At 44.6% G+C, this 27,888-nt stretch overlaps 1 protein-coding gene across 2 annotated transcripts in view; it reads left to right on the forward strand.

The window, feature by feature from the left end:
- The first annotated feature begins 18,962 nt into the window (after positions 1-18,962).
- NEO1 (neogenin 1) overlaps positions 18,963-27,888 on the forward strand; it is a 60,993-nt gene continuing 52,067 nt past the window's right edge. For both annotated transcript variants that reach the window (XM_070953929.1, XM_070953930.1), the window contains exon 1: positions 18,963-19,140. In XM_070953929.1, coding sequence (XP_070810030.1) covers positions 19,002-19,140 — 139 coding nt within the window. In that variant the 5' untranslated portion in view covers positions 18,963-19,001. The remainder of the gene's footprint in view (positions 19,141-27,888) is intronic.

The raw sequence follows: 27,888 nt of genomic DNA on the forward strand, positions 1-27,888 counted from the left end.
TGAAGTCCACAAGTCTTAGAAGTTGTCTAGGCTGGAGACCCCTGTGCTAAAGGACACACAGTTTGAAACAGTTACTATACAATTTAAACTCTGGGTTATAATGATGACATTATTTGATGGGTGTCTACATAATCGGACAATTGTGCAGCGGATTTCACCCGAAATAAATGTTGGGAGGACCCTTTGCCATTTCTTTCCCTTAATGCAGCTTTTAAGCCAATTTTGCCCAGTTATATTTAAATATATTTTCAAACATAGACTCAAAGTATCAGATTGATATTCCGGCTTTTGTCCCCCTCCAATTAGCTCGGGAAAACGTGCCTCCTTCAAATTGGCTAAAAGAAAATAGGGACAACGTTCCATTTGATGAATATTTCAGCACATTCGATTTTCGCCTTAGACTTCTTCGAAGGTTTATTACTTTGAATGGAGATCTGTACCTTTGGTAGAAACGAGTCCAACTTGGGCTTTGGGTGATTGGCATTGTGTTTTGCTGACCTCTGATGGCCTATTCATAAATAGATATTCCCCCGAAGACTCAAGCACGGGCAGCAAATGCTCAAAAACGAGTATCAGGGAAAAAAAAGGACTGGTGGAAAGGCGAACAACCTTAAACACTCAAAGAGCCATTTGGACCCGTTTCCCACAGAAAAGAAAACACCAGGAGCCACAAAACCCTTCCCGTGTCGGACTATTTTCTGAGCAGCCACAAAACTAGCATATGTAGTTGAATTAAATGTTCTGTTTTCTTCTGAAACTTTTCTTTTCTTGGATTTATCCATGGTTGGCCTACCGGGGATTGAAAAACTCAGTAAATCACATGCCAGTGGGTGTTTGCACATTGGTGCTTGTGACACATATTTTGAGTGTCAGGGAGCTGCAGCAGAGGGGTGAAAGAGCCACATGAGGCTCCAGAGCTGCAGGTTGCTGACCCCTGATATAAGAGAACCATCTTATAAAACAATGGTGGCGAACCTTTTACTCACCGAGTACCAAACAAGTATGTGTTCGCTATCCATGCTAACGTGTGGTCCTCCCCCATGTGCTGTGTGTGCACGCGGCTTTTACACAGCTCCCCCCATGCGCTATGCATGCAATCGCACCATCTTCACAGGCATGTGGCTTTCACGCTCGTAATGCAAATGCGTTAACTTCATCTATGCATGCACGCACTGTGCGCCAGTACTCTTGCGCGCATGCACAAACGCAGGTGCAGGCACAGGAGAGCTGCAAAAACCATCTGGGTCCCCTGAATTGCGTGCATACACACTGGAGGCTCAAAGGAAGCCTGGTTTAGTTCAACAGACAGAAGCACTGTAACTGCAGAAGCTGTCTGCAATTAAAGTAAGATTGAATCTCGCCAGGCTCAAGGTTGACTCAGCCTTCCATCCTTTCTAAGGTAGGTAAATTGAGGACCCAGTTTGTGGGGGCAATAAGCTGACTTTGTATAAATATACAAAAGGATGAAGGCTATTGCTTAATGCACTGTAAGCCGCCCTGAGACTCCGGAGAAGGGCGGCATATAAATCAAATTAAAAAAAAGAAAACACCAGTTGGGTGTGATACGCACAGCTGCAGGTGAGTTGTGCGACAGCTCGCATGCCCGAAAAGATAGCTCTGTGTGCCATCTCGGGCACGCGTGCCATAGGTTCACCATCACAGTTATAAAGGCTTCTTCAGCTCTGAGCTGAAGCAGCTTCTTGGATGAGAAGAGAAACGTCTTCAAAGAAAAACCAGAAGTCCAGTTGCTTCTCTTTGGGACTGCCCATGAGTGATTCCTTTTTTAACAAATGCAGCCACCAAGCCTCTTGTGCTAAAAAGATAGTGCTCTGTGAATTTTGGGGGGGAGGTTCTTCCCCCCCCCCCTCCTGCTAGGTTTGGTTATGGGGATAGACGAGAAGGCAGAAAGATCAATTGGCTTTGTTTATATGCTGCTTAGCTCCTTGGGGGATTAAAACAATTTCCTTATTCCTTTTCGGTGTGCTTTGACCGTAAATCCTGAGCTTTTGTCCACTGCTTTTTGCTCACCTTGGTAGCTTTTCATTGTGTTTTATACTACGTGTTGTAATGTTGGATGGTGTTTTTTTTTGTTTTAGTACGGTATTGGAGATTAAAGTAGCCACGGGCATCACGAATTTATCCTGGCTGCCGTTCAAGAACCAGCAATCTAATCTTACAGCTAGGACACCCTTTTCTTTCAGGGGAAAAATAATGACCCAACATCAAACAGCTTGAGCTCCGTCACTACTAATGTTTTAAATGTGTGAGAGGGAGAGATTGAGGCTAGAACAGCGCAAGGAAACAGCCAAATTGATAATTAGCTGGTTGGCTCATTGGCAGCTGAGTGTCCTCATATCTGGAATGAAAACTCGTCTGGATACAGGTAGACTGATAACAGTTTGTTTAGTGACCTTTCAAAGTTACAACAGCACTGAAAAAAGGGACAACTTCTCCTTCTCCTTCTCCTTCTCCTTCTCCTTCTCCTTCTCCTTCTCCTTCTCCTTCTCCTTCTCCTTCTCCTTCTCCTTCTCCTTCTCCTTCTCCTTCTCCTCCTCCGCCTCTTCCTCTTCCTCTTCTCCTCTTCCTCTCCTTCTCCTTCTCCTTCTCCTCCTCCTCCTCCGCCTCTTCCTCTTCCTCTTCTCCTCCTCCTCCTCCTCTTCCTCTTCCTCCTCCTCTTCTTATCCCAGAAGCTGAAGAAGCTTCTTCGATGAGAAGCGAAACATCTTCAAAGAAAAAAAACCAGAAAGTCCAATTGCCTCCTGAAAAAAGCACCTTTGGGACAACGAGGACCTGGAGGACTGAGAATCTCTAGACTTTTAGCTATACAATTTGGGATGAACAATTTGGGAGTAGGAATGGGTCTCCAGAGGAAAAAATGCAGACTACAGGAACTATTTGTGAGGTGACTCACAAATAGAGGTGGAATTTGTGGAACTGCACTACAGGTGGAACTGAGGTGACACTCAGGTGACACTCAGGACACAGATAAGCCTCCAAGTGGCCTCAAGGACTCTCTAAAAAGGATGCAAATGACCAGCTGTCTGCAAGGAATAGAAATCCTTCCGTTCCCCACTATCCTGTCAGAGCTGAAGAAGCTTCTTGGATGAGAAGCGAAATGTCTTCAAAGAAAAACCAGAAAATCCAGTTGCCTCTTGAAAAAAAAAGACACCATGCACCTTTGGGGTGCATCTTGAACTTTGGTCGCCATCTTGATGTTTTTATATATCTTTCAGAGTTGGAAGGGACCTTGGAGGTCTTCTAGTCCAACCCCCTGCTTAGGCAGGAAACCCTACACCACTTCAGACAAATAGTTATCCAACATCTTCTTAAAAACTTCCAGTGTTGGAGCATTCACAACTTCTGGAGGCAAGTTGTTCCACTGATTAATTGTTAATTACTTTTTAAATTAATTTAATTGATTAATTAATTGATTACTTTTTGAAAAAGAGCTAGAAAAATCTTAGAGACCATTGGGTTGGCAAGCTCCAGAGATGCCCCAATTGTTAGCCATCTGTTTCTCTCTCTCTCTCTCTCTCTCTCTCTCTCTCTCTCTCTCTCTCTCTCTCTCTCTCTCTCTCTCTCCACATCCATGACAAGTCCATGTTCCTTTTCCTCCCATTTCTGCGCAGGGGATTGTTTTAAGCCAATTAAAAACCCCTTGTTGTCTTGAGAGAAGCAGAAATCTCTTCCCTTTTCCATCCTCGACTTGGCATTTTGCCCCGCTCGCCAGAAAATGTGCAAGTTGCTGTAGTCAATTTCATAAATCATCATATCCCTGGACCCCCCCCCCCCTTCCTTCCTTCCCTCCCCTTTAATTCTCGCTCCGAAAATTAGAGCATGCTCTTTTCCTCTGCAGATTCCACTAGGAAAACTAGCAAGCTCCAGCCTCTATAAATCTCCTTTTCCTCTCTCTTTCAGAAACAGCAGGAGGCTGCAGCCTGAATTCCTGCTCGCTTGTTAAAAAGGTTTGGGGTTTCAGGTGAGGCCAAAGAGCCGCGGCTGAAATCTTAGAGAGCGAATCCTCTGGAGGAATTTGGGAGGGCTAATTGACTTCCATAAATTAAGAGCTGGCTGGTCTGTTTCCTGAAATCTTTTAAAAGGCATGGACTTCAACTCCCAGTATTCCCCAGCCGTCCTGCTTTAGGTTAGGCGAACTCTGACTCCCAGAATTCCCTAGTCAGCATGCTTTAGGTTTGAAGGACTTCAACTCCCAGAATTCCCCAGCAAGCATATTTTAATAGCTGCAGACTGGAGCTGCAGCTGCAAATTGGTACTAGATAAGAGTCAACGGAATTCACAGGGCGTTGGATTTGGGTCTAACCCTACCTTGGTCTTTTATAAGTTTGCATTCTTCAAAAATCAGGATTAATTTTTAAAAATTCCAAAGGGCTCCTGCATAAAACATCTCACTGTACTTACTTAAACCAGCAGTATTAAAAAAAGATAGGAATTGGTTTTGGTTCTCAAGAGGACAGCGGGAAGAAGCAGAGATCTGCAATAACTTGCTTTTTTTGATCTCTGAACGGGAGTTATTGAGGTTGAACTGATTTCCCGGTGAATTTTGCTTTCGTGCTTGAAGTTCTGTGTGCTTGTGTGCAACCAACATTTGTGGCTTGTAAACCGTGGTTTAAACATGTGGCATGAAAACTAGCTGCGTACGGATAGTTCTTGATTTACGACTGGTCAATGTTTTGGAACCCACATGCCTCCTCCTCCTTCTAACCCTGATGATGTTATTTAGTTGGGTAATGAAATGTCTGCAAGAAAACAAGCAGAGAGCACCAAGGATCCCTCATGAACAAACCATGTTGCAGTTTAGCCTGGGTGAGCCCAGGCTATTCTGCAGGAATAAATCATCCAATCTGGTTCATTAAATAACGCCGAGTCCTCCTAATTACAAATTACCTCCCTCCTTTCGCATTCCACCCTTTCCGTATCAGCGGCCTCATCTTCCCAAAGAAATCCTGGCCGGGCTATTGCAATCAACAGAACGAAGTTGCACCCAGTAGGGTGTGTATGTGTGTCTCTTCTGCATCCTAAAAATAGGTGAACCATTTCAAAGCCAGGACACTCCCAGGGCCTCCATCCTTTGGCTGTTTGCTTCGTTCGGCTCACATAATTGTAGGGTTAATTATTGCAAACATTCATCCAACTTTCCCAGCTGGATGTAATATAGCAGCATCAGCCATGTTGGCAGGCGGAATGAGGCTGTGTTTCACCGGTTTAGCTCCACGTGACACTTAGAGGCACCCAGCCTACGAAGCAGCGAGCAGCGAGGAGAAAGCTGCCGTTTGCTGTGGAAAAGGATAATTCCACACCACGGAAACAGGCAGGACGATTGGTTCCCTTGCTTTTTTTTTTTTTTTAATTTGATTTATATGCCGCCCTTCTCCGGACACTCAGGGCGGCTTACAATGCGTTAAGCAATAGCCTTCATACTTTTGCATATTTATACAAAGTCAGCTTATTGCCCCCACAAACTGGGTCCTCATTTCACCTACCTTAGAAAGGATGGAAGGCTGAGTCAACCTTGAGCCTGGCGAGATTCGAACCAGCAGAAATTGCAGGCAGCTGTGTTAATAACAGGGTGCTTTCGATCACTGTACTACCAAGGCTTTACCTCTAAACTTTAAGCTTCCTTTTTCGGGAAATCTGCTTCTAGAATAATTCCAAGCCACAAAGACAGGCAGGAAGATCTATTGCAGAGGTGGGCTTCAAACATTTTAGCAAGGGGTTCTCTGCCCAGTTGCTGAGTGGGCATGGCCATGGTGGGCGTGGCCTAGTTGGCCTCCTGCATCATGGTGGGTGGGGGCATTTTTGGCCTCCCCAGGCTCCAAAGGCTTTCCTCGAGCTTCCAGGAGGGCGGAAAACGGCCTCCCCAGGCTCCTGAGGCCCTCTGGAGGCCAGAAACGGGCCCGTTTCTGGCCTTCCCGAACTTCCGGTAGGCCTGTTTTTTCACCCTCCCCAAGCCTCCATGGGTGCCCTGCACTTACCTGCATCCAAAATGGGCTGGGTGGGGACTCCTGAGAGGGGAGGGGCAGGGTGGGCAGAGCCAGCCAGGAGTAGGATTTGGGGGGTTCTGTGAACTGCACAGAATCTTAGATAGAGGTTCTCCCGAACCCTTGCGAACCCTCAGCCCACCCCTGATTGGTTCCCTTGCTTTGCTTTACCTCTAAACTTCAGGCATCCTTTTCTGGAAATCTACTTCCAGATCATGCAAATGGTGCTCCAACGTATTCTAAAACAACCTGGTATCCTTCCTATTTCAACCAGTTTTAGCAAACCATTTAATGTGATCAGGGAATAAAATCCGTTGCAAAAGGCATATTTCTTTTTGTTCTGTATTTTCTTTCTTTCTTTCTTTCTTTCTTTCTTTCTTTCTTTCTTTCTTTCTTTCTTCCTTTCTTTCTTTCTTTCTTTCTTTCTTTTTCACTCGTCTTCTCCACTCCATGGGCTTCTGTGCAAGCCATCTTTTTTTTTTTTTTTGAGAAGAGGCAGACAGAAGAGACACCCCCCGAAATCTCTGGGTGGACCATTTTAAGACCCTGATCTAATTTCCAAAGCCCTCTGCAAGCACCCGTCTCTAACCTCTAGCAATCTACTCTTTGAGTAATCCCTGAGCAATGAAGGGGAGCTAGAAAGAACAAGACAGCTTGTCCTCTTCTGGACAAGCCTCTTTATTTGAGGTGATTTGCAAGGGAAGATTAAGGATTTCAGGTTTCCAGTTGCTTTATTAGAGCAAGAACGAAAGGTTTGCTTCCCTCTTCTTCTTCCTAAATTGGGTTATTCAAACAAAGAAGCATGAAGAAGGCAGGGGGAAAAAAACAACAACCAGACACCGATCGAGGCATGAGAAAACTGCAAGATTCATTTTGGCACTGAAAGAATATTCTTGGACTAGTCAAAAGGAATTAAAAACAAACAAAAAAAAAAAAACCCCCAAAACCAAGCTTGCCAGATCTCAAAAATCTGAAGTTTTCCTGATTCTTTGTGATGGAATGAATGCAATTTGCAACTGAAAGAGCACGATGAAGCCTTGTGTGACTTGACTGTAACAATCCGTTTCTTGACAGAAGTGGGATCTAGCTAAGGGATATTACAGCAGAGTCAAAACCTCCGGGGGGTGGGGGGTCACAATTCAAGCTTTGTACAAATCCATAATAGGAATCCACTTCCAAACTAAATGTAAAATGTTGTCTTCAATCTTCCCCACCTGTAGCGGAACACAAAGAGGAGGGAGAAAGAGGGGGGAGAGAGAGAGACAGAGAGAGAGAGAGAAGATAAAATATACCATAGATATAGGTGCTATAGCGATAGATAGATAGATAGATAGATAGATAGATAGATAGATAGATGATAGATAGAAAGAAAGATAGATATAGAGATAGATATAGAGATAGAGATGATAGATAGATAGATAGATAGATAGATAGATAGATAGATAGATAGATAGATAGATGGATGGATGGATGGATGGATGGATGGATGGATGGATGGATGGATGGATGATAGAAGAGATAGATATAGAGATAGATAGATAGATAGATAGATGATAGAAGATATATATATATATATATATAAGGAGAGAGAGAGAGAGATGATAGAAGAGAGAGAGAGACAGATACAGAGATTGTAATGGCTCAGCAGTTAAAGACAATGAGCTTGTCAGCTGGAAATCTGAACACCTGGGTTCAAGACCCAAGTGTCAGGGGATGGCGTAAGCTCCCATCCCTTGCCCCAGCTCCTGCCCACCTAGCAGTTTGAAAGCATGCAAATGCAAGTAGATAAATAGGCACCACATTGATGAGAAGGTAAAAGCATTCCATGAGCCTTTGATATATAACCATTTTGACCACGGAAATTGTCTTCGGACAATGCTGGCTCCCTCAGCCAAGAAACAGAGATGAGTATCGCACTCTAAAGTCGGACACAACTGGACAAGGAAAACTTTACTTTTTTCCTTTCTACATATAGATAGATTATGGGTAGATGGAGAGAGACAGACAGACAGAGAGAGAGAGAGAGAGTGACAGAAAATAGAGACGGGGAGAGAGAGACACATACAGAGGGACAGAAACAGAGACACGGAGAGAGAGACAGAGAGAGGGTGAAAGAGAGAGAGAGACAGGCAGACAGAGAAACAGAGAGAGAGAGAGACAAGCAGAGAGAAAAAGAAAGAGAGAGAGACAGAGAGAGAAAGAGAAAGAGAGAGAGGCAGATAGAGACACACACACACACATACACAGAGGGACAGAAACATAGAGAGAGTGAAAGAGAGAGAGAGACAGAGACAGGCAGACAGACAGACAGGGAGAGACAGAGACAGGCAGAGAGAGAAAGAGACAGAGAGAAAGAGAGACAGACAGAGAGAATACAGATTCTGTGTGTCAAGATAGCTAGATAATTTGGGTGTCAAATGTGCATATAGGCTTCATGTCATTGAGGAGTTTCCATGCCACAGAAATAATGAGATTTGCATCACTGCCTTGAACAGTGACCCCCCATCCTTCTTGAAGAGCTTCCTATTAACTCCAGGATCCGATTTCCTTGCACTCCGTTTGGAAGAAGCTGCTTCTCCGCATGGATGCTCCAGACACAGAAAGCTCTTCTGGAACGGAGCCGAAAGCAACGCAACCCCATTACGAGCTGATGAAGCAAACCAACCCGACAACTCCCTTTCCTTCGGAGAAGGCAGAAGCAGAGTTTTACACACACGTGCGTACAGAGGTGGTATTCACTTACCTTCGCTACTGGTTCGCAAATGCGAGCACGCGCAGAGCGTTCCGCGCATGCGCTGACCGTCAAAAATGGGACGTGATGATATCCGGGTGGGTGGGCGGAGCCTCCCGCAGCCACGCTACCAGTTTGCCCGAACCGGATAGAACCAGATACCACCACTGTGCGAACACCCAAATCACGTAAGCCCAGCCTTAGACAGAATTCATTTTTCAATTCCTCTGTATGAGAGCTCAACTCAAGGACTCAAAGTCTGTGAGGCTGGCTGTTGTTTAATTTGGGAGCGCTGTCACTCAAGGTCAAGGATGCTACAGCGGGGTGGAGAATATGGAGGGATGCATTTAGCACATCGTCTATCCGGGAGACGCAAGCGTTGGCGGGTAGGGTTCCCTACGCTTTCCCCCTTGTTCTGGGGGGTGGGTGGGGGTGGAAAGAGGGAGAGGATTCTTTGGGGGAACCGCTGGGGTGATTGCAAAGGAAGGAGGAATTCTGCCCTGGTTTAATATCATTCTTTTTTTGAGATCGGCTGTTTTAAAAATGGGTTTGGAAAGTCGAGCGCAAGGAGGCTGGAAAAGAAAGATGATAGCTATTTTCAGAAAGGATATATTTTGCAGGAAAGATCGGGCAATCTTTCTTTTTTTAACCCCCCCTCAAGAATAAAATCCATCCTTACTCCTCCTTTAAAGGTAGAGGTTCTTGTGAAATCTTGCCTGTCGCAAGAAATAATAATAATAATAATAATAATAATAATAATAATAATAATAATAATAATAATAATAATGTGTTGTCCCGATTGTAATTGGAGCCCTTGGAAAAAGGAAAGAAGGGAGGGAGTAAAAGAAGAAATGAGGGAATGATAAGGAGGCACAACTGTTTTCCAAAAAAAAACTTGGGAGGAAGGGAGGAGGGGAGGAGGGGAGGAGGAAAGAAAGAAAGGAGGAGGGAGGGAGGGAAAGAAAGAAAGAAAGGAAAGGAAGGAAGGAAGGAAGGAAGGAAAGAAAGAAAGAAAGAAAGAAAGAAAGAAAGAAAGAAAGAAAGAAAGAAAGAAAGAAGTATCTGCTTTAGTTCAGAGCCCAGTTGGCTGCAAAGGAATCCAAGTGCTTTGCTTGAGCAACATGTCTACTATAGTATTTAAATCAAAGTTAATCGCGGATTTCTTGACCACTAATGATACCGTAAATGCTGCTGTTACAGTTATTCCCAGAGGCCTTATCTGACATGCTGTGGGTCACAGCAACCTGGCCCCAGGCACTTTGCGCGTTGGCTCTTTGTCACATGCGTCTTGCAAAGCTTTGGGGCTGAAGGCCTCAAGTTCCCCCTGGAGACTGTACAGAGGTGGAAATGATGGGAAAGGAGAGAAGGGCAGGGAATGGGAGAAAAAGTCAAGCATGGCCAGCTCTGCTAAAGTTAAATATTGAAATGGGAAAGGAAGGGGAAAGTTCTCTTAGAAAATCCCCAAAGAGTGTTGTGACCCAGGCCCACATAGTTAATATTAAATACAAAACAGTTCCAAAAAACAAACAGATTTTATTAAAACAGCTGAAAATGAACTCATTCTCAGCGTATTCCAAATTCAGTGTCAGCACTTAAGAGATAAAGAGCTTATTGGAAGAAGCCAAGAGTCTAGGTAGCTCTATTCATAGGTCCTTCGGGAGTAGGGCGGTATACAAATTCAATAATATAAATAAATAAATAAATAAATAAATAAATAAATAAATAAATAAATAAATAAATAAATAAATAAATAAATAAATAGGCAAGGTCTGAACAAAGGTAGGATTACCCCTCAACCACAATAGGAATTGCCCAAAGCCCCTTCATTGCACCAGCAGTCCAAACTTCAACCAAACTTAGCTCAGACAAACATGACCCCCTACATGGCCTCATGGGAGTCTGACAACAACCAATAAAATACATGTTCTTGCACAGGAACAGGAAGCTCAAATTCAAAGCCCAAGAGAAGGTATAAAAAAAACCCCTCACTCTCAACTCTATGTGGGCAGCTACCCAGAATCACATGTGCTTGGTGGTTCTGGTTCATCATTAAACCATCTTTCCAATCAGCCTCCAGCTTCCATTTTGTCTCCAGTGCCTTTCTCCTGGCTTGGAACTGAACCAGATGGATATTACTTCCAACAATTGGAAATAAGAGGAAACTGGAGAATCAGAGGAATTTATGGTGGTCTATGGCTGTATCCAGAGGTGGGATTCACTTACCTTCCCTACCGGTTCGCAAATGTGAGTGTGTGCGTATGTGCAGTAGTCGCACGTTACATCCAGGCGGGTGGGCGGAGCCTCCCACAATCGCCGCTACCAGTTTTCCCGAACCGGACAGAACCGGCTGAATCCCTCCACTGGCTGTATCTATGTGACTGGGCAGGAGGTATTTCTCCCATCATTTTGTAAGAAATGATGAAGTTGAACCTTGTCTTCATCTAGCCGGCAGAACACCTGATTGCACTTTGCAAATCTCTAGTTGCTAAACAGCTTGGGCGCTTGGCAGGACCGTTGAGCGGATAAGCAAGCTGCTGTGTTACAAATCTACTACAACGAAAATCTCATTTTAATTTTGGAGTCTATTGTTTTCCAGGACAAACAGTGTAAATTGTTTCAGCGATGGTGTCTTGTGTGTGTGTGTGTGTGTGTGTGTGTGTGTACATGGGTGTATGCGTATGGGCAAGGAGATAATAGTCTTTGGCTGAATCGGCATTAATTTCAAACAACAGACGCACATATGCCTGTACTTTTAATGACAGCTTCACTGTAGATTTGTGAAAAGGAAATACTTGCGCAGTCCCAACAAGGCCAGTTCTGAAAATAGTCAGCATGTGAGATGTTTTGCATGTGCGTGCACAACCACAGACACACACACACACACACACACATACACAATAATAATAATAATTCACCGTTCAGAATTAAAATCTCGCCTTGCGAGGTTGCAATGAGACGTGACGAGGATTACCATGGCTGCAGAAAACACGGGAAGGAGCATAAACCCGATGGCAAGAAAAAATGCATATTTGGGAGTGTGAAAGCAAAGTGGGCCAGGTAGGGAAAGTTGACGTTTTTAAACGGAGACGTACATTGATACAAAAAGCGATGCCTAGGGAGCGTCACAGGTTTTGCTTCCCAATGAGCACCGGGTAGAATATTTATTCTGATTTTCTCCCGTCAACTTACATTCAATTCCAAGGGTGAAATCCAGCAGGTTCTGACAGGTTCTGGAGAACCGGTAGCGGAAATTTTGAGCAGTTCGGAGAACCGGCAAATGCCACCTCTGGCTGGCCCCAGGAGTGGGGTGGGAATGGAGATTTTGCAATATCCTTCCCCCCAGGAGTGGGGAGGGAATGGGGATTTTGCAGTATCCTTCCCCTGGAGTGGGGAGGAAATGGAGATTTTGCAATATCCTTCCCCTGCCACGCCCACCAAGCCACACCACGCCCACCAAGCCACGCCCACAGAGCCGGTAGTAAAAAAAAAAAATGAATTTCACCACTGTTCAATTCTTAGAAGAATTGAATGTAAGAGGAGAGAATTCTGGTGAAAGTTTAAGGGCTACCTGTCGATGGAGCTTTGGAGGGAAGAGAAAGGGAAGGACAGCAATTATTTTCATTTGCTCAGACAAATTCTTATTATAGCAAAATGTTTTCTTGGCTAGCTGTATATAAGAGCCAGTGGTATCATCTCATCTATCTCCCTTTCATATCTGAATGCCCTGGGGGAAAGGATATCTCACAACTACTAATACCAGACCATCTGGGCCTCAGGGTGATATAATTCATGATCTAAAGGAGAGAGGGGAAGAAAAAAAAAAGAGAGAGAGAGAGAGAGGGAGAGAGAGAGAGAGAGAGAGAGAGAGAGAGACCCAAATTAAACAACCACCGTTTCTAAAAGAAAGAATTAGAAATAATCAGGGAAACCGAACACGCAAGAAAACTGCGAGAAGAACGCTGACACAGTGTTATTTAGCTGGGTTTTGTTTTTTATATAATCAACCCAATCTTATATTTCCGAGGCTTTGTAAAGGAAGGAAAATATCTCGGCTGCTTTTCCTTGGTTTTGCAAAAACGACACAAAATGAGATTCAGCACCGGGAATCCAAATGCGCTTGTGGTGAGCATGGCTGGTGAAAAGAAGCGATTTTGATTGTGTAGGAAATCTGTGTAATTACCAAACAAGAAGAAAGGCAGCATTCTCCTCCTCCTTTCTCAGCCTCTACTTCTTTTCCTTTTTCTATTTTCTTTTCTTTTCTTTTCTTTTCTTTTCTTTTCTTTTCTTTTCTTTTCTTTTCTTCTTTTCTTTCCTTTCCTTTCCTTTCCTTTCCTTTCCTTTCCTTTCCTTTCCTTTCCTTTTCTCTTTTCTTTTCTTTTCTTTTCTTTTCTTTTCTTTTCTTTTCTTTTCTTTTCTCTTTTTTTTGTTCCAGGAGACTCATTCTGCATTTCCCAACTGTGTGCATATGGACGCCTTCAGACTCGCTGGGCACACAACAAATTGGCTGTTTCAGAAGTTGCCAATCCGTTTTGGACAGAATCCACCCACTTCAGCGAAACAAGTTCTCACAAGCCGTTTGTTTTGCGATGGGTTCCCCTCTTTGCCTTCGGTTTCATGTGGCACAGGGACCCTTTGTTGAGCTGGTCAGTGGGATTAACTCCACTGGCGTTGACTAGTAGCTTTCTCATGACTAGTCGATTTTTAAAAAAAGGGGGGGGGAAATAACTTCCCTTTTGTCTTGAAGTCATTGGTCGCAGCCAGATTTTTTTTTAAAAAAAAAAATTAAAATAAACACCGACCTGGCCTCAATCAGAAGGTACTTGTTGAAAGCTAATTTGCACAGAATCAACAAGGCATCTTCTCCATTCAGCACCGTCTCTTCTTAAACGAAGCCACTGGGATGAAAAGAAGCATCTGGCGGAAAAACAGGAGCAGATTCGGGTATGGGCTGCTCTGGGTCCTACTTTAAACCAGGGGTGGGGTGGGGTGGAGTGGAGGGGAGAGGTGGCTGGAAGCAAGCCAGTTTACCAGATTATTGGGCCTCTAATCCTTGTTCAGGCTGGACAGTGAGGGAGAAGAGGGCTTGGGCCATGGTAGGAATTGGAAGAGAGGGAGGGAGGGAGGAAGGAAGGAAGGAAAAGGGGGAGGGTGATATGAAAGGGGATGGGAGGGGATGGGATGGGAAGGGAGGGAGGGAGGGAGGAAAAGAGGGAGGGAGATATGAAAGGGAGATGGAAGGGGAGGGGATGGGAGGGGAAGGGAAGGGAGGGAGGAAAAGAGGGAGGGAGATATGAAAAGGAGATGGAAGGGGAGGGGATGGGAAGGGAGGAAGGGAGGGAGGAAAAGAGGGAGGGAGATATGAAAGGGAGATGGAAGGGGAGGGGATGGGAAGGGAGGAAGGGAGGGAGGAAAAGAGGGAGGGAGATATGAAAGGGAGATGGAAGGGGAGGGGATGGGAAGGGAGGAAGGGAGGGAGGAAAAGAGGGAGGGAGATATGAAAGGGAGATGGAAGGGGAGGGGAGGGGAGGGGACAGGAAGGAAGGAGGGAGGGAGGAAGAAAGGAAGGGAGGAAAAGAGGGAGGGAGATATGAAAGGGGATGGGAGGGGATGGGATGGGAAGGAAGGCAGGAGGGAGGGAGGGAGGGAGGAAAGAAAGAGGAAGGGAGATAGGAAAGGAGAGGAGGGGAGGGGAGGAAAAGAAGGAAGGAAAGGAAGGATGGGAGGGAGGGAGGAAGGAAAAGAGGGAGGGAGATAGGAAAGAGGGAAGGGAAGGAGGAAGAAAGGAAGGAAGGAAAAGAGGGAAGGAGGAAAGGAGAGGGGAGAGGAGGGGAAGAAGGAAGGAAGGGATCTGCTCTTCAGTCCATGGATCTCTCTTCTCTTGTTTTTCTTTCCATGGCAAGAAAAGTAGGGCAGGGAAAATGGGGTGCGTGGATCATCACTTGGAAAAGTGGGAAGGCCTCCCATGGGATGGGAGAGCTGCTTTGCTTCTTCTGTTCTTCTCCTATCAACCGAAAATTCTCCCATGACCAAGACCTGTTTCTCTCCTGGCTCTCCAGCCCTCCAAGAACAGGCAGCTTCCCTTCCCTCTTTCTGTCCGACACAATTTTATGGCCTTTTTTTTTTTGGCCGTGGTTCGTTAAGCAAATCACTGCAATGTGGCTTCTCCCTTTTCCCTACACCTTTCCCTTCCCTTCCCCCCTCCCTTATTATCCTACTATTTTCCTTTATGTTTTTTTTTTATTGTATATTATAAACTAATTTTTTTTTTTAAAAAAAGGCATTTTGAGTGTTTGGCCAGATGGATCTGGGTGGGAAGCCCTTGAGTTTCCGCAGTGGAGACCTGCCCGTAGTTTTTAAATAGCTGTGGGAAACTGATTGGAGCTTGGCAAAGTCCAGCCTCTGAAAGCAATATGGCTCTTAGCTCTGGCCCCAGTTGAATTGTGGGCACCACGACTGGTCTGGGCTCAAGCATTGAGTAAACCCCTCTCCCCGGTATTGAACTCCTTCCAGATTCATTAAGGCAGGATAAGATGATCTGAAAACAGGGAAATGGGTGGATTTAAAAATAAATAAAAAAAATAAATAAAAATAAAATAAAACCAAAGCAGACATTTCAAAAACATCTCAGAAAGAGAGAACCTTAAAATATTCATGGCATGCACTTGGATAAAGTGGTTGCCTGCCAAGATAACCAGGGAAACGAGTTTTAAATAATTTAAAAATCTGGGCCTGTTATGAACGATGGGCGTTTGGCGGGCCAAATGCAAGCGTTTTTGTGCCAAACTACGCCAAAGTAATGAACAGGAAGGGTCATTTAGTTTTGCGTGCTTGACCCATTGCTGATATCCTAGAAATAAAAGAGTACCAAAAACCTTATTTGGTATGCCTGGGCATTTCAGTTTTTCTTTGAATATCCCCCCCCCCCGCTTCAATGAATATTCCTCGGTATACAGATTACAACGCAGGCACCCAGTGCTGTCTTCTGTAAATTGCAGGTAAAATTCATGGAACTGTTCCAGTTTGCTTAGAGGGAACGGAGATTCTGGATGGTAATCGCGTGTTGATAGATTTGTTTTTCGTACACCAAACTTTTTCGCAAGCCAACATTAACAGATCTCCTCTAGGCTCTTTGTAGGGTGTGGGTGTAATTTTAGCTCTCTGTCTGCTGCAGGAACATTCAGTGCACGCTTGGGATAAATGTCCCAGCTTAGAAATGGAGGTTTGGGTGGGATGCGGGAGGCCACCAAGACTCAAGTTGTGAAACTGAAAGAGGAGGGACTCCGGATCCTGTCATCCATGCCTCATCAATCTGCCGGAAAACTACTTAAACTGCCCTCAAAAGAAGGCAATTTTTGTGTTTCTTGAAAGCATCCAGAAATGGAGAACTGAACCAAATCCATCCATCCATCCATCCATCCATCCATCCATCCATCCATCCATCATTCAATCAATCGGAATAAAGCTGGAAGGGATCTTGGAGATCTTTTGGTCCAATTCCTTGCTCATGCAGGAGACCCTATACCATTTCAGACAAATGATTGTCCAATCTCTTCTTAAAAACCTCCAATGTTGGAGCATTCACAACTTCTGGAGGCAAGTTCTTCCACTGATTAATTGTTCTCATAGTTAGGAAGTTTCTCCTTCATTCCAGGTTGCTTCTCTCCTTGATTAGTTTCCATCCATTGTTTCTTGTCCTGCCTTCAGGGGCTTTGGGAAATAAGTTGACCCCCTTTTTTTTTGTGGCAGCCCCTCAAATACTGGAATTCTGCTATCGTGTCACCCCTCCTTTTCTCTAGACTATCCATTCCCTACAAATTTGTGTAGGTAGACACTGATCTGCTGTATACAGATCTTACCATCAAGAAGATTTTCCTTATGTTTATGTGACATCTAGCAATTGCAACTTTTACTCATTATTTTTGGGTCTAGCCTGCCTGGGAAACGAATGGCCAACTTCTCTGTCTGTAGCAGGGGTCTCCAACCTTGGCAACTTTTAAGACTTGTGGACTTCAACTGCCAGAGTTCAATTTGTGGACTTCCAACTTCCAAGTTGAAGTCCACAAGTCTTAAAAGTCGCCAAAAGTTGGAGACCCCTGGTCTGTAGCATCCTTTTATGTACCGTAACAGAGTATCACGTTTTTTCAGTCTTTCTCTTCTGCAGACAGATCCTTCCTTCAATTTGTCCTCCAAGGGACAAGTTCTCAAATCCTTGCAGCATCTTTGCCAACCTTGTCTAGACTTCCCTTCGATACAGGTGGTCCTTGACTTACAAGCATTCTTTTAGTGACCAAAGTCACAACGGTCCTGAAAAAAAGCGACTTGCAACTGTTCCTCCCACTTGCAACCATCCCAGCATTCCCACAGTCACGTGATTAAAATCTAGGCATTTGGCAACCATATTATGGCGATTGCAGCATCCCCGGAGTTGTATGATACCCATTTGCAACCCTTCCCAGCCAAGCTTCCAACCAGCAAAGTTCACCGTTCAAGTTAACAACGGATTCACAGCCGCAGTGATTTTACTTTAGTTTTAGCTGTAGAAAAAAAAAAAAAAGTCGGCAAAATTGGGTGCCACTGGCTCATCAATAGAAATTCTGCTCCCATTGATGGTTGCAAACGGAGAATTGCTTGTTATCCTGCTTAGGGTCCAGTCATTGAATGGGATGGGGGAGGTTGGTCCTATAAGAATGGTATACAGCCTGGTGGCGCAGCAGACTAATAGCCTGTTATTAACATTCAGCTGCCTGCAATTACTGCAAGTTCGAATCTCACCAGGCTCAAGGTTGACTCAGCCTTCCACCCTTTCTAAGGTAGGTGAAATGAGGACCCAGTTTGTGGGGGCAATAAGCTGACTTTGTATATATATACAAAAGGATGAAGGCTATTGCTTAACACATTGTAAGCCGCCCTGAGTCTCCGGAGAAGGGCGGCATATAAATCAAATTTTTTATATATATATTTGTTTATGTAAATATTAACTATATTAACTACACACACACACACACACACACACACACACACACACATATATATATATATATATATATATATATATATATATATATATATATATATATATATATATATATATACTTAAAGGAAGAATAAGGAATGTAACTGTTATGTATATATGAGTATTATTGATCCTGGAGCGCAGTAAATATTGTAAATGTGATATAAAATAATGAAATATGTTCAATAAAAATATTTTTTTTTAAAAAAATGGCACAAGGTGCAGCTTTTCATCCCCAAACTCCCTTCCTTAACCCCCGAGGGACCCCTTTCCTTCCCGTCCCCCCGCCCGTACCCGAAAAGCCAGGACGGGTTTTCCCTCAGTCCCGCTTCCCCGTCCCGTCCCGTCCCGTCTCTTTAACTGCAATCGATTCCTTCGCTGCTGCTGCTGCTGCTCCTCCTCCTCTTTGGAATTCTCCCGCTCGCCGGGTTTTCCTTGCCGCTGCCCTCCGTCACTCCTCGGGGCGGAGTTCGGGAATGTCCGTGAGACACGAACGGCGGCGGGGGGGGGGGGGAAGAAAGAGAGAGAGAGAGAGAGAGAGAGAGAGAGAGAGGAGGTGGCGGGGGTCGCGCATCGCCTGCCGCGGCTGGGGCGAGCCCTCGCGCGTGCGCGCCGTCGGACACGCCTCCTTGGGGCTTCCTCGGGCTCCTGCCGGGCCGGCGGCCCCTCCCCCTTCCTTTGGAATTCTGTCAGCTCAGCGCGCGCTCCTTCCCTCCCTCCTTGACACACACACACACACACACATTCAGTCCCGCGCGCACGCGAGAGAAAGAGAGAGAGGCAGATCAATGGAAAGGCTGGTGCGCCTGCGCGGCCGGCCAACGGGCGAAAGACGGCGGTTGGGAGCCTGAGGAGAATCAGGGAGTGAGGGGGGGGCGTGTAAGAAAGACGGGAGCGCGCGCCTCACGCACGCCCTCACGCAGGCCCGGAGCGGGAGCGCGCGCCAGGCTGTTGCTCCTCCTGCCGCCGCCGCCGCTGTCGGCGCGACTCTCGTGAGGGGAGAGAAAAAAAAAAAAAAAAAAAAAAGAGGAGGCTCCGAAGCGGCGGGACCGGCCCGCCATGGAGTGACCCCCCCCCTCCCCTCACGGCCTCCCCCCCTCCTTTCCGGCAGAGCTTTTTCTTTTTTTTTTTTCCCCCCCCTCGGTTTTTCTTCCTTCTTTCTTTCCTCCCCCTCAGAGGCGAAGCGCTGCCGTTGCCGCCGCCGCCGCGCCCCCTCTTGCGTTGCCCGGCCGCCGGCGTGAGGGGGGAAAAGCGAGCGATGGCGGCGCGGGGCGCCTGGCGGCGGCGGCTCCTACTGCTGGGCTCGCTGTGGGTCGCCCTGCTCGGCGGGCAGCGCCCCGACTCCTCCGCTGCCGCCGCCGCCGCCGCGCCGCCTCAGCAGCACCTCTCGCCCGCAGGTGAGTCCAGCCCCGGCCGGTTGAGGAAGGGGAGGAGGAGGGGGGGGTTTCGCCGCCGTCGCCTCAGCTGCTGCAGCCGGGAGTGTGGGGGGGGCGTTTGTGGAGGGGGGGGCGGCGAGGAGGAGACGGAGGGTCTCCTTGGCATCGTTTACACACTTACACACATGCTTAACACGCGCACACACATGTACACACGGACGCCCCGCGCGGAATCCCCCCCTCCCCTCCCCTCCAAAAGGGACCCCCGGCCGGGGAGCCGGGATATGCCGCCAAGGAGCCCCGCAGGCGCCGGTCTCGGCTGGGGAAGCAGCAGCAGAAGCAGCAGAAGCAGCAGAAGCAACAGCAGGCTGAGGGGATCCCTCCTTTCCCCCCCCTCTTTCTCTCTCTCTATTTCTCTTTCCTCCTTTCTTTCTCTTTCCCTTTCTCCTTCTTCTTCTCTCTCCCCCCCCCACACCTTCAGAGGACTCTCTGTCCCTCTGCGTGGGTTGGGGGTGTTTGTGGGTCTCTTGAGTGTGTGTGTGGGTGGATGTGTGGATGTGAGATGGGGGTGGGGGGCTGGTGTGGGGTCTTTTGTCAGCCACCACTACCACCAGAGAGACTTGGCCAATGGTGGTGGTGGTGGTGGGGGGGGATGTGTGGCTGAGATGGGCTGCAAAGAGGGGGGAGGGGGTGTCTCTCTCTCTCCCACCACCCCCAGCCCGAAAAATGGACAGAAAAGGATGGAAAGACAGTGCTTTTTTTCCCCTTCCTTTCATCCCTCCAGCCTTCTTTCTCTTTCTCTCTTTTGGCATTCCCTCCAGTTTTCCTCTCTCTCTCTCTCCCCTCCACCCCCCCAGGAAAAAAAAAAAAAAAAGCCCGCACAGGTTGCCTCCACTTGTAAGAGTCCCATCCCGAGGTGTTTCACAAGGATTTGAAGGGTTTGCTGTGCCAGCAGAGGCCACTGCGCCTCTCCATAATAGACAGTTGCTCGTGCCATTTACTATGATGATGGTGACTACTACTACTACTACTATGGCTGTGGAGTAAGAAGGAAGGAGGGAGAGCCCCTGCAGAAGTGCGTCTTTGGTTGGTCATTCATCAGCGAATACCCCTCCTCTCCCCACGCGCCATCCATCGCATTGGATGAGTGCAGCTCTTTTTGAGGTGGTAGGCAAAGGGTAAGGGGAAACCTGGTGGTATTCTTTAGGGGGGAATCCCCCTCCTCTTCACCTGCTTGGCTTTCTGCAGTCAGTGTGTGTATGTGTTCTTTTTTTTTTAGCTGATGTGTGGTGCCGGTGCAGGCATTATCCCCAAGTTATGTCAGGTGCAGTGGCGTGCAGACCTAAGCCTTCAATCTTGTGGGTGTGTAGTGTGATCCTGGGCTTGTTTACTTCTACAAACCTGGGCAGGATGGGAAGCTGGGGTTAGCAATTAGCGAGCTGCCCACGTAAATGGCTTTTTGTGTGTCACAGATGGAAAGTAAAGTTAATTAAATGTGTAAGTTGCAGCCCCGCATTAGGGAGGTGCAACGTGTTTGGAACCTGCAACATTTCAGATTTAAAATGCTGGAAATTAAAAATGTGCGCACCTTTATCCTGCACTATAAGAGGCTGGGTTCTTACAATGCAGTTAAGGAGAGCTGATACCAAGACAGATAAAAGCAGATTCAATCTGGTCAGGAATGTCTAAAACAGCTTCAAATGGTTATGCTTGTCTTTTTGACATTACACATCAAGGTACTTACTATATCTGGCATGGGTTTTGTTTTTCAGTATATTATATCTGTAGTGATCTCAGTTTTTCGGTACCTGTAGTATTTCTGGCGTATCTTGTAGTTATGGTACATTCTGAAATTGAAAAAAAAATGAATTGGCAGTGTATATTTTGGGGGAGGGGGGTAAATGTGTACACACAAAGAGAATGTTGATTGGAGTACATTTCTTTATCATTTAGCTGAGAAGTTACCTCAAATTGAAATCAGAATAATGCTGAGAAAAGGCATGTAAACTGCAAATGGCTCTTATTTAAGCTATTTCATACCTTCCAGTTGGTTTAATTACCACTTTAAACATGCTGCCTGAGGATGATGCCAGTTGTAGTCCAAAACATTTAGAGGGCAACATGTTGGAGAAGGCTGAAATTCTGAATGGTAATAAATAATACCTATTAAAACTACGTGCTGGTTTTATGCCTTATGATCTTTACCTTACTCACAGTTTTGAAGTACGGTATATATTTGAGCTTAGCATCCTTGTGCATTTGAGGTGAGTTTAGATGACTGGCATGCAAAAGTCCTGACATGGCTGTAATTGTGGCTACTGATACTGTAGTTTGAAAAGTCAGTCATAAATGTTTGGGTGTGTTCTTTGAATGTTTACATCTTTGGAGAGTGACTTAGAACTTAGTACTTGAAATGTTTCATTTTTTTATTTTGTTTATGTGCTATTCTGCAACTAAATTTCTTTGTGTGGCTGGGAACATAAAACTAACAATGATTATAAGAAGGGATACTGTAAAGAAAACAACCCTTTTAGATTGTAATTGTGTATTGAAAGTTTCCATCTCTGATATTCCATGAAGGGCTTCTGGTGATAAGTACTCAAGGTAGATTTAGAACTAGTGACTCCAGATTTAGTGCCTATAGGGCAGTCTCCACCAATCTGAATTGGTCCAATACACCAGAGCATTTAAGTAGAAACTCCTTGGGATTCTGCACTTCCAAGGAGGTGAAAGGAGCTGAAGTCAGGAAACACTACTTTTCAAGTGTTTTAGAATTCAGGTAGTCCTCGACTTACAACCACAATTGGGATCAGAATTTCCATTGCTAAGTAAGGTGGTTGTTAAGTGAGTCGTGCCTGTTTTTAGAACCTTTTTGCCATGATCGTTAAGCAAACCATTGCAGTTGTTAAGTGAATCACAAAGCCATTAAGCGAATCCAGATTCCCATATTGACTTTGCTTGTCAGAAGGAGGTTATGGAAGGCCCAAAAGGAAATCACGTGGCTCTGAGGCCCATCGTAAATTCATGCTGGTTGCCAAGTGCTCGAATTTTGGTCATGTGACCATAGGGATGCTACAATTGTCATAAATGCGAGGACAGGTTTGTTTCAGGGCCATTGTAACTTCAAACAGTCACTAAATGAATGGTTGTAAGTCAAGGACTTTTCCCAAGAGAGATCAGACTAGCTTTCTCCCTGATGATTTTTTAGAAGGATGTTGGAGAGCTTTCCAGCCGAGTTCATGACTTGTGCCATCTTTTATTCTCATGTTTATGTTTTGCCTTTGTTTTTGTAATAGTTGACAAAAATTTATTGGTTTATGATTTTATGGTTTATTTAACTTTTTATGTTTTATGTATTGTGGGTATTTCAATTTTTTTATAATGAAAGCTGCCAAAAGTCTTTGGATTGCAGTAGGATATCAACATAATCAATAGGTATAAAGATAAATAGATAATAAACCAATTCTGTCTTTGAAAATGGCCATGTTATGCAGAATGTGGTGTGGGTATGTGCAACCGTCCCAGTGATCCTATGCAAAAATTCACTAGGATAGAGGTAATGAATAGTAGCAACTAACAGAGTGGGGTAGGTACAATGGCTTCATCTCTAAATTGTTCCCTTGAGAATTGCCAGTGAGTCATTCAAAACAGATAACCATGATTCTGTAGCATCTCACAAGGCAACTGTCATAAGACGAAATTTGTGAGATGGTGAAATAGTATAAAAAAACCTTTCCCTCCTACAAAAAAAATCCTACCACTATACATTATTGAAACATTGTGTTTTTCAACAAAGGTATCGATTTTTATAATGTTCCTTCATGTTTGAATTGCTGCTATCATCAAAGAGCAAGATGGGAAAATTATACTATAGTATTATGGAGTTTCCTTGAATGAAAGGGAATCCTAGCTCCTCCCTTCCCTCCATTAAACTGTTGTAGTCTCAGTAGATGAAGGTGAGGAATATGTGAAATAATATCTACACCTCACTATTACTGTGATTGTTGCCATTGTGATAGCGGAAATAAGACAGATAGGGACTGAGATAGATGGAGTTATGGAATAGAGCTGAAGTGAACAACTAGAGCACTTCTGCTTCAGAAAATCAGTTTCACAATGCTGGGTCCCAATGCTGGATGAAACTATGTAGATAAAGGAACAGAAATTGGGGTCAGTAGAGGCATCCATTCCTACATGAAAGGAGACTAAATGGCTTCTCTTGGGGCCATTGTTGTGATGAGTGGCTCAGAACTTTATGAAAAAAGAGAAAAAAGCTCCAGGTTTTGCTGTTCCTTCATAATCTATTGCAAAACCTGGCTTTGTATACAGGTAGTCCTCGACTTATGACCACTATTGATCCCAAAATTTCTGTTGTTAAATGAGACATTCGTTAAGTGAGTTTTGCCCCATTTTACGACCTTTCTTGCCACAATTATTAAGTGAATCACTGCAGTTGATAAGTTAGTAACACAGTTCTTAAGTGACACTGGTTCCCCCATTGACTTTGCTCGTCAGAAGGTCACAAAAGGGGATCACATGACCTTGGGACAGATCAATGGTCATAAGTATGAACCAGTTGCCAAACATCTGAATATTCATCACATGCCCATGGGGATGCAACAAAGGTGGTAACTCTGAAAAATGGTCATATGTCACTTTTTTCAGTGAATGGTCACTAAATGAACTGTTGTAAATCGAGGACTACCTGTATATCCGTTAGCAAAACAATGGGTATATGGAAAGTTAATGTAGCTTGATTAAGAAGGGCAATGTATTTCTCCAGAAATTTGTAAATGTTATGTTAGTTTGAGGAACTAGTCTATCCAGTTCAGTGCTCTATTTAACATAATTCAAATTATGTTGTTTCAGATAATATATAATTCAGATTCAGATTTGATTATTTTGAGTCAGTGACCTATTTTCACATAATGCTTTCTTTGGAGAAAATGTGAGAATTCTCCATTATTCTTTGGTGTCAGATTGACACTTAGCTAGTTTATCATTGAACTGGTTCCCAACCATCTGCTCAATTATAAGCTAACTAATCATGAATTACATATTTGAATTATTTTTCATTATGACTTTGCATCATTTGCTTGATGGTGACACCTGTGTCTCTCCACCCATTGATCCCCACTGAGAAAAGGTTAAAAAGTATGGACAGCATTTTAACTGTGGTAGAACTTGGTGTCCAGATTATTAGCTTTGTTTTTTTCATATAGTAATCTTTTGTTTTAACAAAGTATGAAGAGTTATGAATTAAAACAGAATCTTATTAAATCTAAATGAAATGTTATGCATGAATAAGAATGGATTTTTTAGCATGTGTATTTTGTTGCTGTTGTTTAGTCACTAAATTGTGTCCGACTCTTTGTGATCCCATGGACCACAGCACACCAAGTCTCCCTTTCCTCCAGGTCTCCCAGAGTTATAGTATTTTACACATGCATAATTAGGTATGGGATTTTATGCAGAAGCATACAATGACCAGGCAGACTTTGTCCATCATGTCTGAAATCTGCTAATCAAAAGTATATAAATGGATACTTGCAGACCCTTGAGGGTTTCCTGTGTTAATGGTTCCACAGTCAAAATGTCTGATGCAGCACTGCTGAACTGCCAGTGAAGAAGAATATACCTTATGAGGGAGAATATGGGTGTGTGAGAGGCCCAGCTTTCCCAGCTATCAAAGCAGCGATGTAATGTACGAGCTTTATGAAGGCAATGGCCAATTATATACTGAGATTTATCCCTTTGTGATTCTGATGGAGAACAGAGGAAACAGAACTTGATGCCTAAAGTAGGAAATTGTGGATGGAGATAATAAACAAAAATATCCAAAATGTAATAGCAGATTTCATCAGGAATTTATCAGTTCATTTATTATATTTGTCTATCAATCAGCCAATTGGGTCACAGCAGTTTGCAACAATACAATATAAGCAATCATGTAATTAAAATATTAGGAATCAGTAATTACAGGAATTATGGGTGAACAGCAATAATAACAATGATCCTTGGTTTATACTTATTGATTAAAAGTCATGTGGTACCTAAACTTTTTCAGCTGTACTACTGCTTAAACATTGATTACCCATTCAAAGAACTCATTATCATGCTTTTTTTATGACCATACTATTCTCCAGCTTGGAGGGAAACGGCAGTCAGAGTGGGGGAGACGCTCTGTCTAGGCGTATGACCGAGTCTGTCAATCAAAGGCTCCGCCCTCCCGGGCCGCCTCAGTTCTTCGACTCGGTCTACGCTGACAGGACGTGTCTTCATCTGACGACTTCTTTCAATGCTTTTTCAGCCGTTTTTTACACCTAACTTGGCCAGGATCGCTTCAAATCTACTGGCTGGTAGATTCTCGCTGCAGATTTCTCAGCGCCTGTCAGCTGGAGCACTCCCCGCACTCAGGGAGTTCGCTGCGTGTAAAAGGTCTTTGCCTAGCAGCTTGCATCGGTTGGAGCGGCTGCTCGCCGAACCTCCGCTGCCGCATTTATAGCTGGAGGGCTAGCGGCTCTTGCCTCAGCGCCGCGAACATCGGCTGTTCGGCGCTTCCTACTGTGATCGGAGGCTTCAGAACAGCCGCGTCTAACAAGGGCTCAAAATGGCGGACGCCAGGCGGCCAAGCGCCAGAGCGCCCATTGCCTCATCTCCCAGACACCGCCATGATAGTGATCCCTTAGAGGGATCTTCTGCGGCCTTGCCCCCTCTGCCCAAGAAATCCAGGGCCAAAAAAGCCACAGCACCTTCCTCCTCCTCCATTTCTTCTTGTGAGGAACAGAGAAGGCATAAGGCCATGGAGAAGGCCACTTAAGATCTACATAGCCCGGACAGCTTCTCATTGCAAGACAGAGGCGCTATTCGTAGCTTTCCACCCTGCCTCTATTGGTTCTCGTGTGTCGGGGCCAACTTTGGGTCATTGGATCAGGGCCACTATCGCTCTGGCCTACTGCCATTCGGACTCTCCTGTTCCACGCCATATCACGGCTCATTCAACAAGAAGCGCCTCCACTTCCGCCGCCTGGTCTACCCAGGTGTCCCTCGAGGAAGTCTGCAGGGCCGCCACCTGGACGAGCATAAGTCCCTTCGTCAGACATTACAGAGTTGACTCCTTCGCTTTGTCCGACGCGTCGTTCAGCAGAAGGGTCCTCCAGTTGGTCCATCAAGCTTGAGGAGCACCGGGCCCGGACTTCACCCGCCCTGGTGGACATCGAGCTTTGGTATGTCCCCACTCTGACTGCCGTTTCCCTCCAAGCTGGAGAATGGACGTTGGTCTTACCTGATACGTCCTTTCTCAGCAAGAGGAAACGGCAGTCAGCCCCGCCCTTCGGTATCTGGTCCAGTGGTGGGCTGGGTGGGTGGTGTCTAATTCTTTCTCATTTCAGGAAGACACATCTCATGAGTCTGCACCTTCGCCCTCGCCGAAGAACTGGGGTGGCCCAGGAGGGCGGAGCTTTTGATTGACAGACTCAGTCATACGCCTAGACAGAGCGTCTCCCCCACTCTGACTGCCGTTTCCTCTTGCTGAGAAAGGATGTATCAGGTAAGACCAACGTCCAATTTGATTGGCTTTACTTTACAATAGTAGAATATATATGTAAATACACATGCTATAACATTAAAATATGAAGAAGATAATAAATGTCTTCTTTAATTTCCTTGAAACAAATTATTCATTAATAACTTTATGATAAGTGTACAGTAACACATTGGCCAGAGGCTCAAGAATACCTGACACAGGATTCTCTGAAGAAGTTATCTGTCAGCTTCTATTCTCCTTGCATAAAAGAAAAGCCATACATGGAGTGACTGTTTCTTTCCCAATTTAATCCTAAATTTATTTCTACAGTGAAACTCAACTACTTTCTGTCCTTGCCTCTGAAATGAATAAGTAAATAATAATATATTATAACCTTCCATAATAATCAGCACTATCTATATTGAACAATTTGATATTTATTTCTCACAGAAAATAAGTTAACTAAGAACTGTTGGTGTATCAGAGTGAATGCCTGCATAGAGCTATGAAAAGGATTGGCTAATTTTTTAAGTGTCAATTTTGAACTAGTGGTAACTTATCTCCAATGCACGTGGGTCACTGAGAGAAGAGTGAGGTTGAAGGGCTTGTATCTTTCTGCTTCTAGGTGATACTTTATTGCACATTGCATTGCTTAGAGATGGAGAGTGAGATATTTATTATTTTTAAATGTTTCCAAGCTGTACTTTGCAAAAATAACATTAGTAACACTCATAATATGATTTGCAAGCTAATGAAAATCTGTCTAGCATCCTGTGTATTTTTGAGTGAGCATGTATATATATTTACATTGTATTTTTTAGTAAACTAATCAAGTTAGAAAGTAGCTTGTAGATTATTCGAAAACACACAATGTGTTTTAATTGAATTGCAGTGTGATGTATCTCATTATGAGACTTCAAAGTCCTAATTAAAATAGCACTTATTTATCTATTTAATAGCTCTTCATTTTTACTTGTTATGCCTTATTATCTTTCTAGCTTTTGCATCTTCTTTGTTAATGTACTTTGGCTGTGCCTTCCTAGAGAACTTTCCCTGACTAGCCCAATAAGCAGGAATTTAGTCACCTAGGAATTTGGTCAGGCACTTTAAAGCCCAAAGAAGATTTTGTATGATTCTTATCTCAGAGGAGTGATAAAGTCACTATCAGTGGCAAGTTAGGTAAATATAAAATAGATTTCTTTTAAAATCAATCAATTACAAATCAATTTTAAAAAAATTGATGT

This window comes from Pituophis catenifer, unplaced genomic scaffold (assembly GCF_029215685.1).
Source record: "Pituophis catenifer annectens isolate HBS135680 unplaced genomic scaffold, rPitCat1.0.hap2 SCAF_14, whole genome shotgun sequence".
NCBI lineage: Eukaryota > Metazoa > Chordata > Lepidosauria > Squamata > Colubridae > Pituophis > Pituophis catenifer.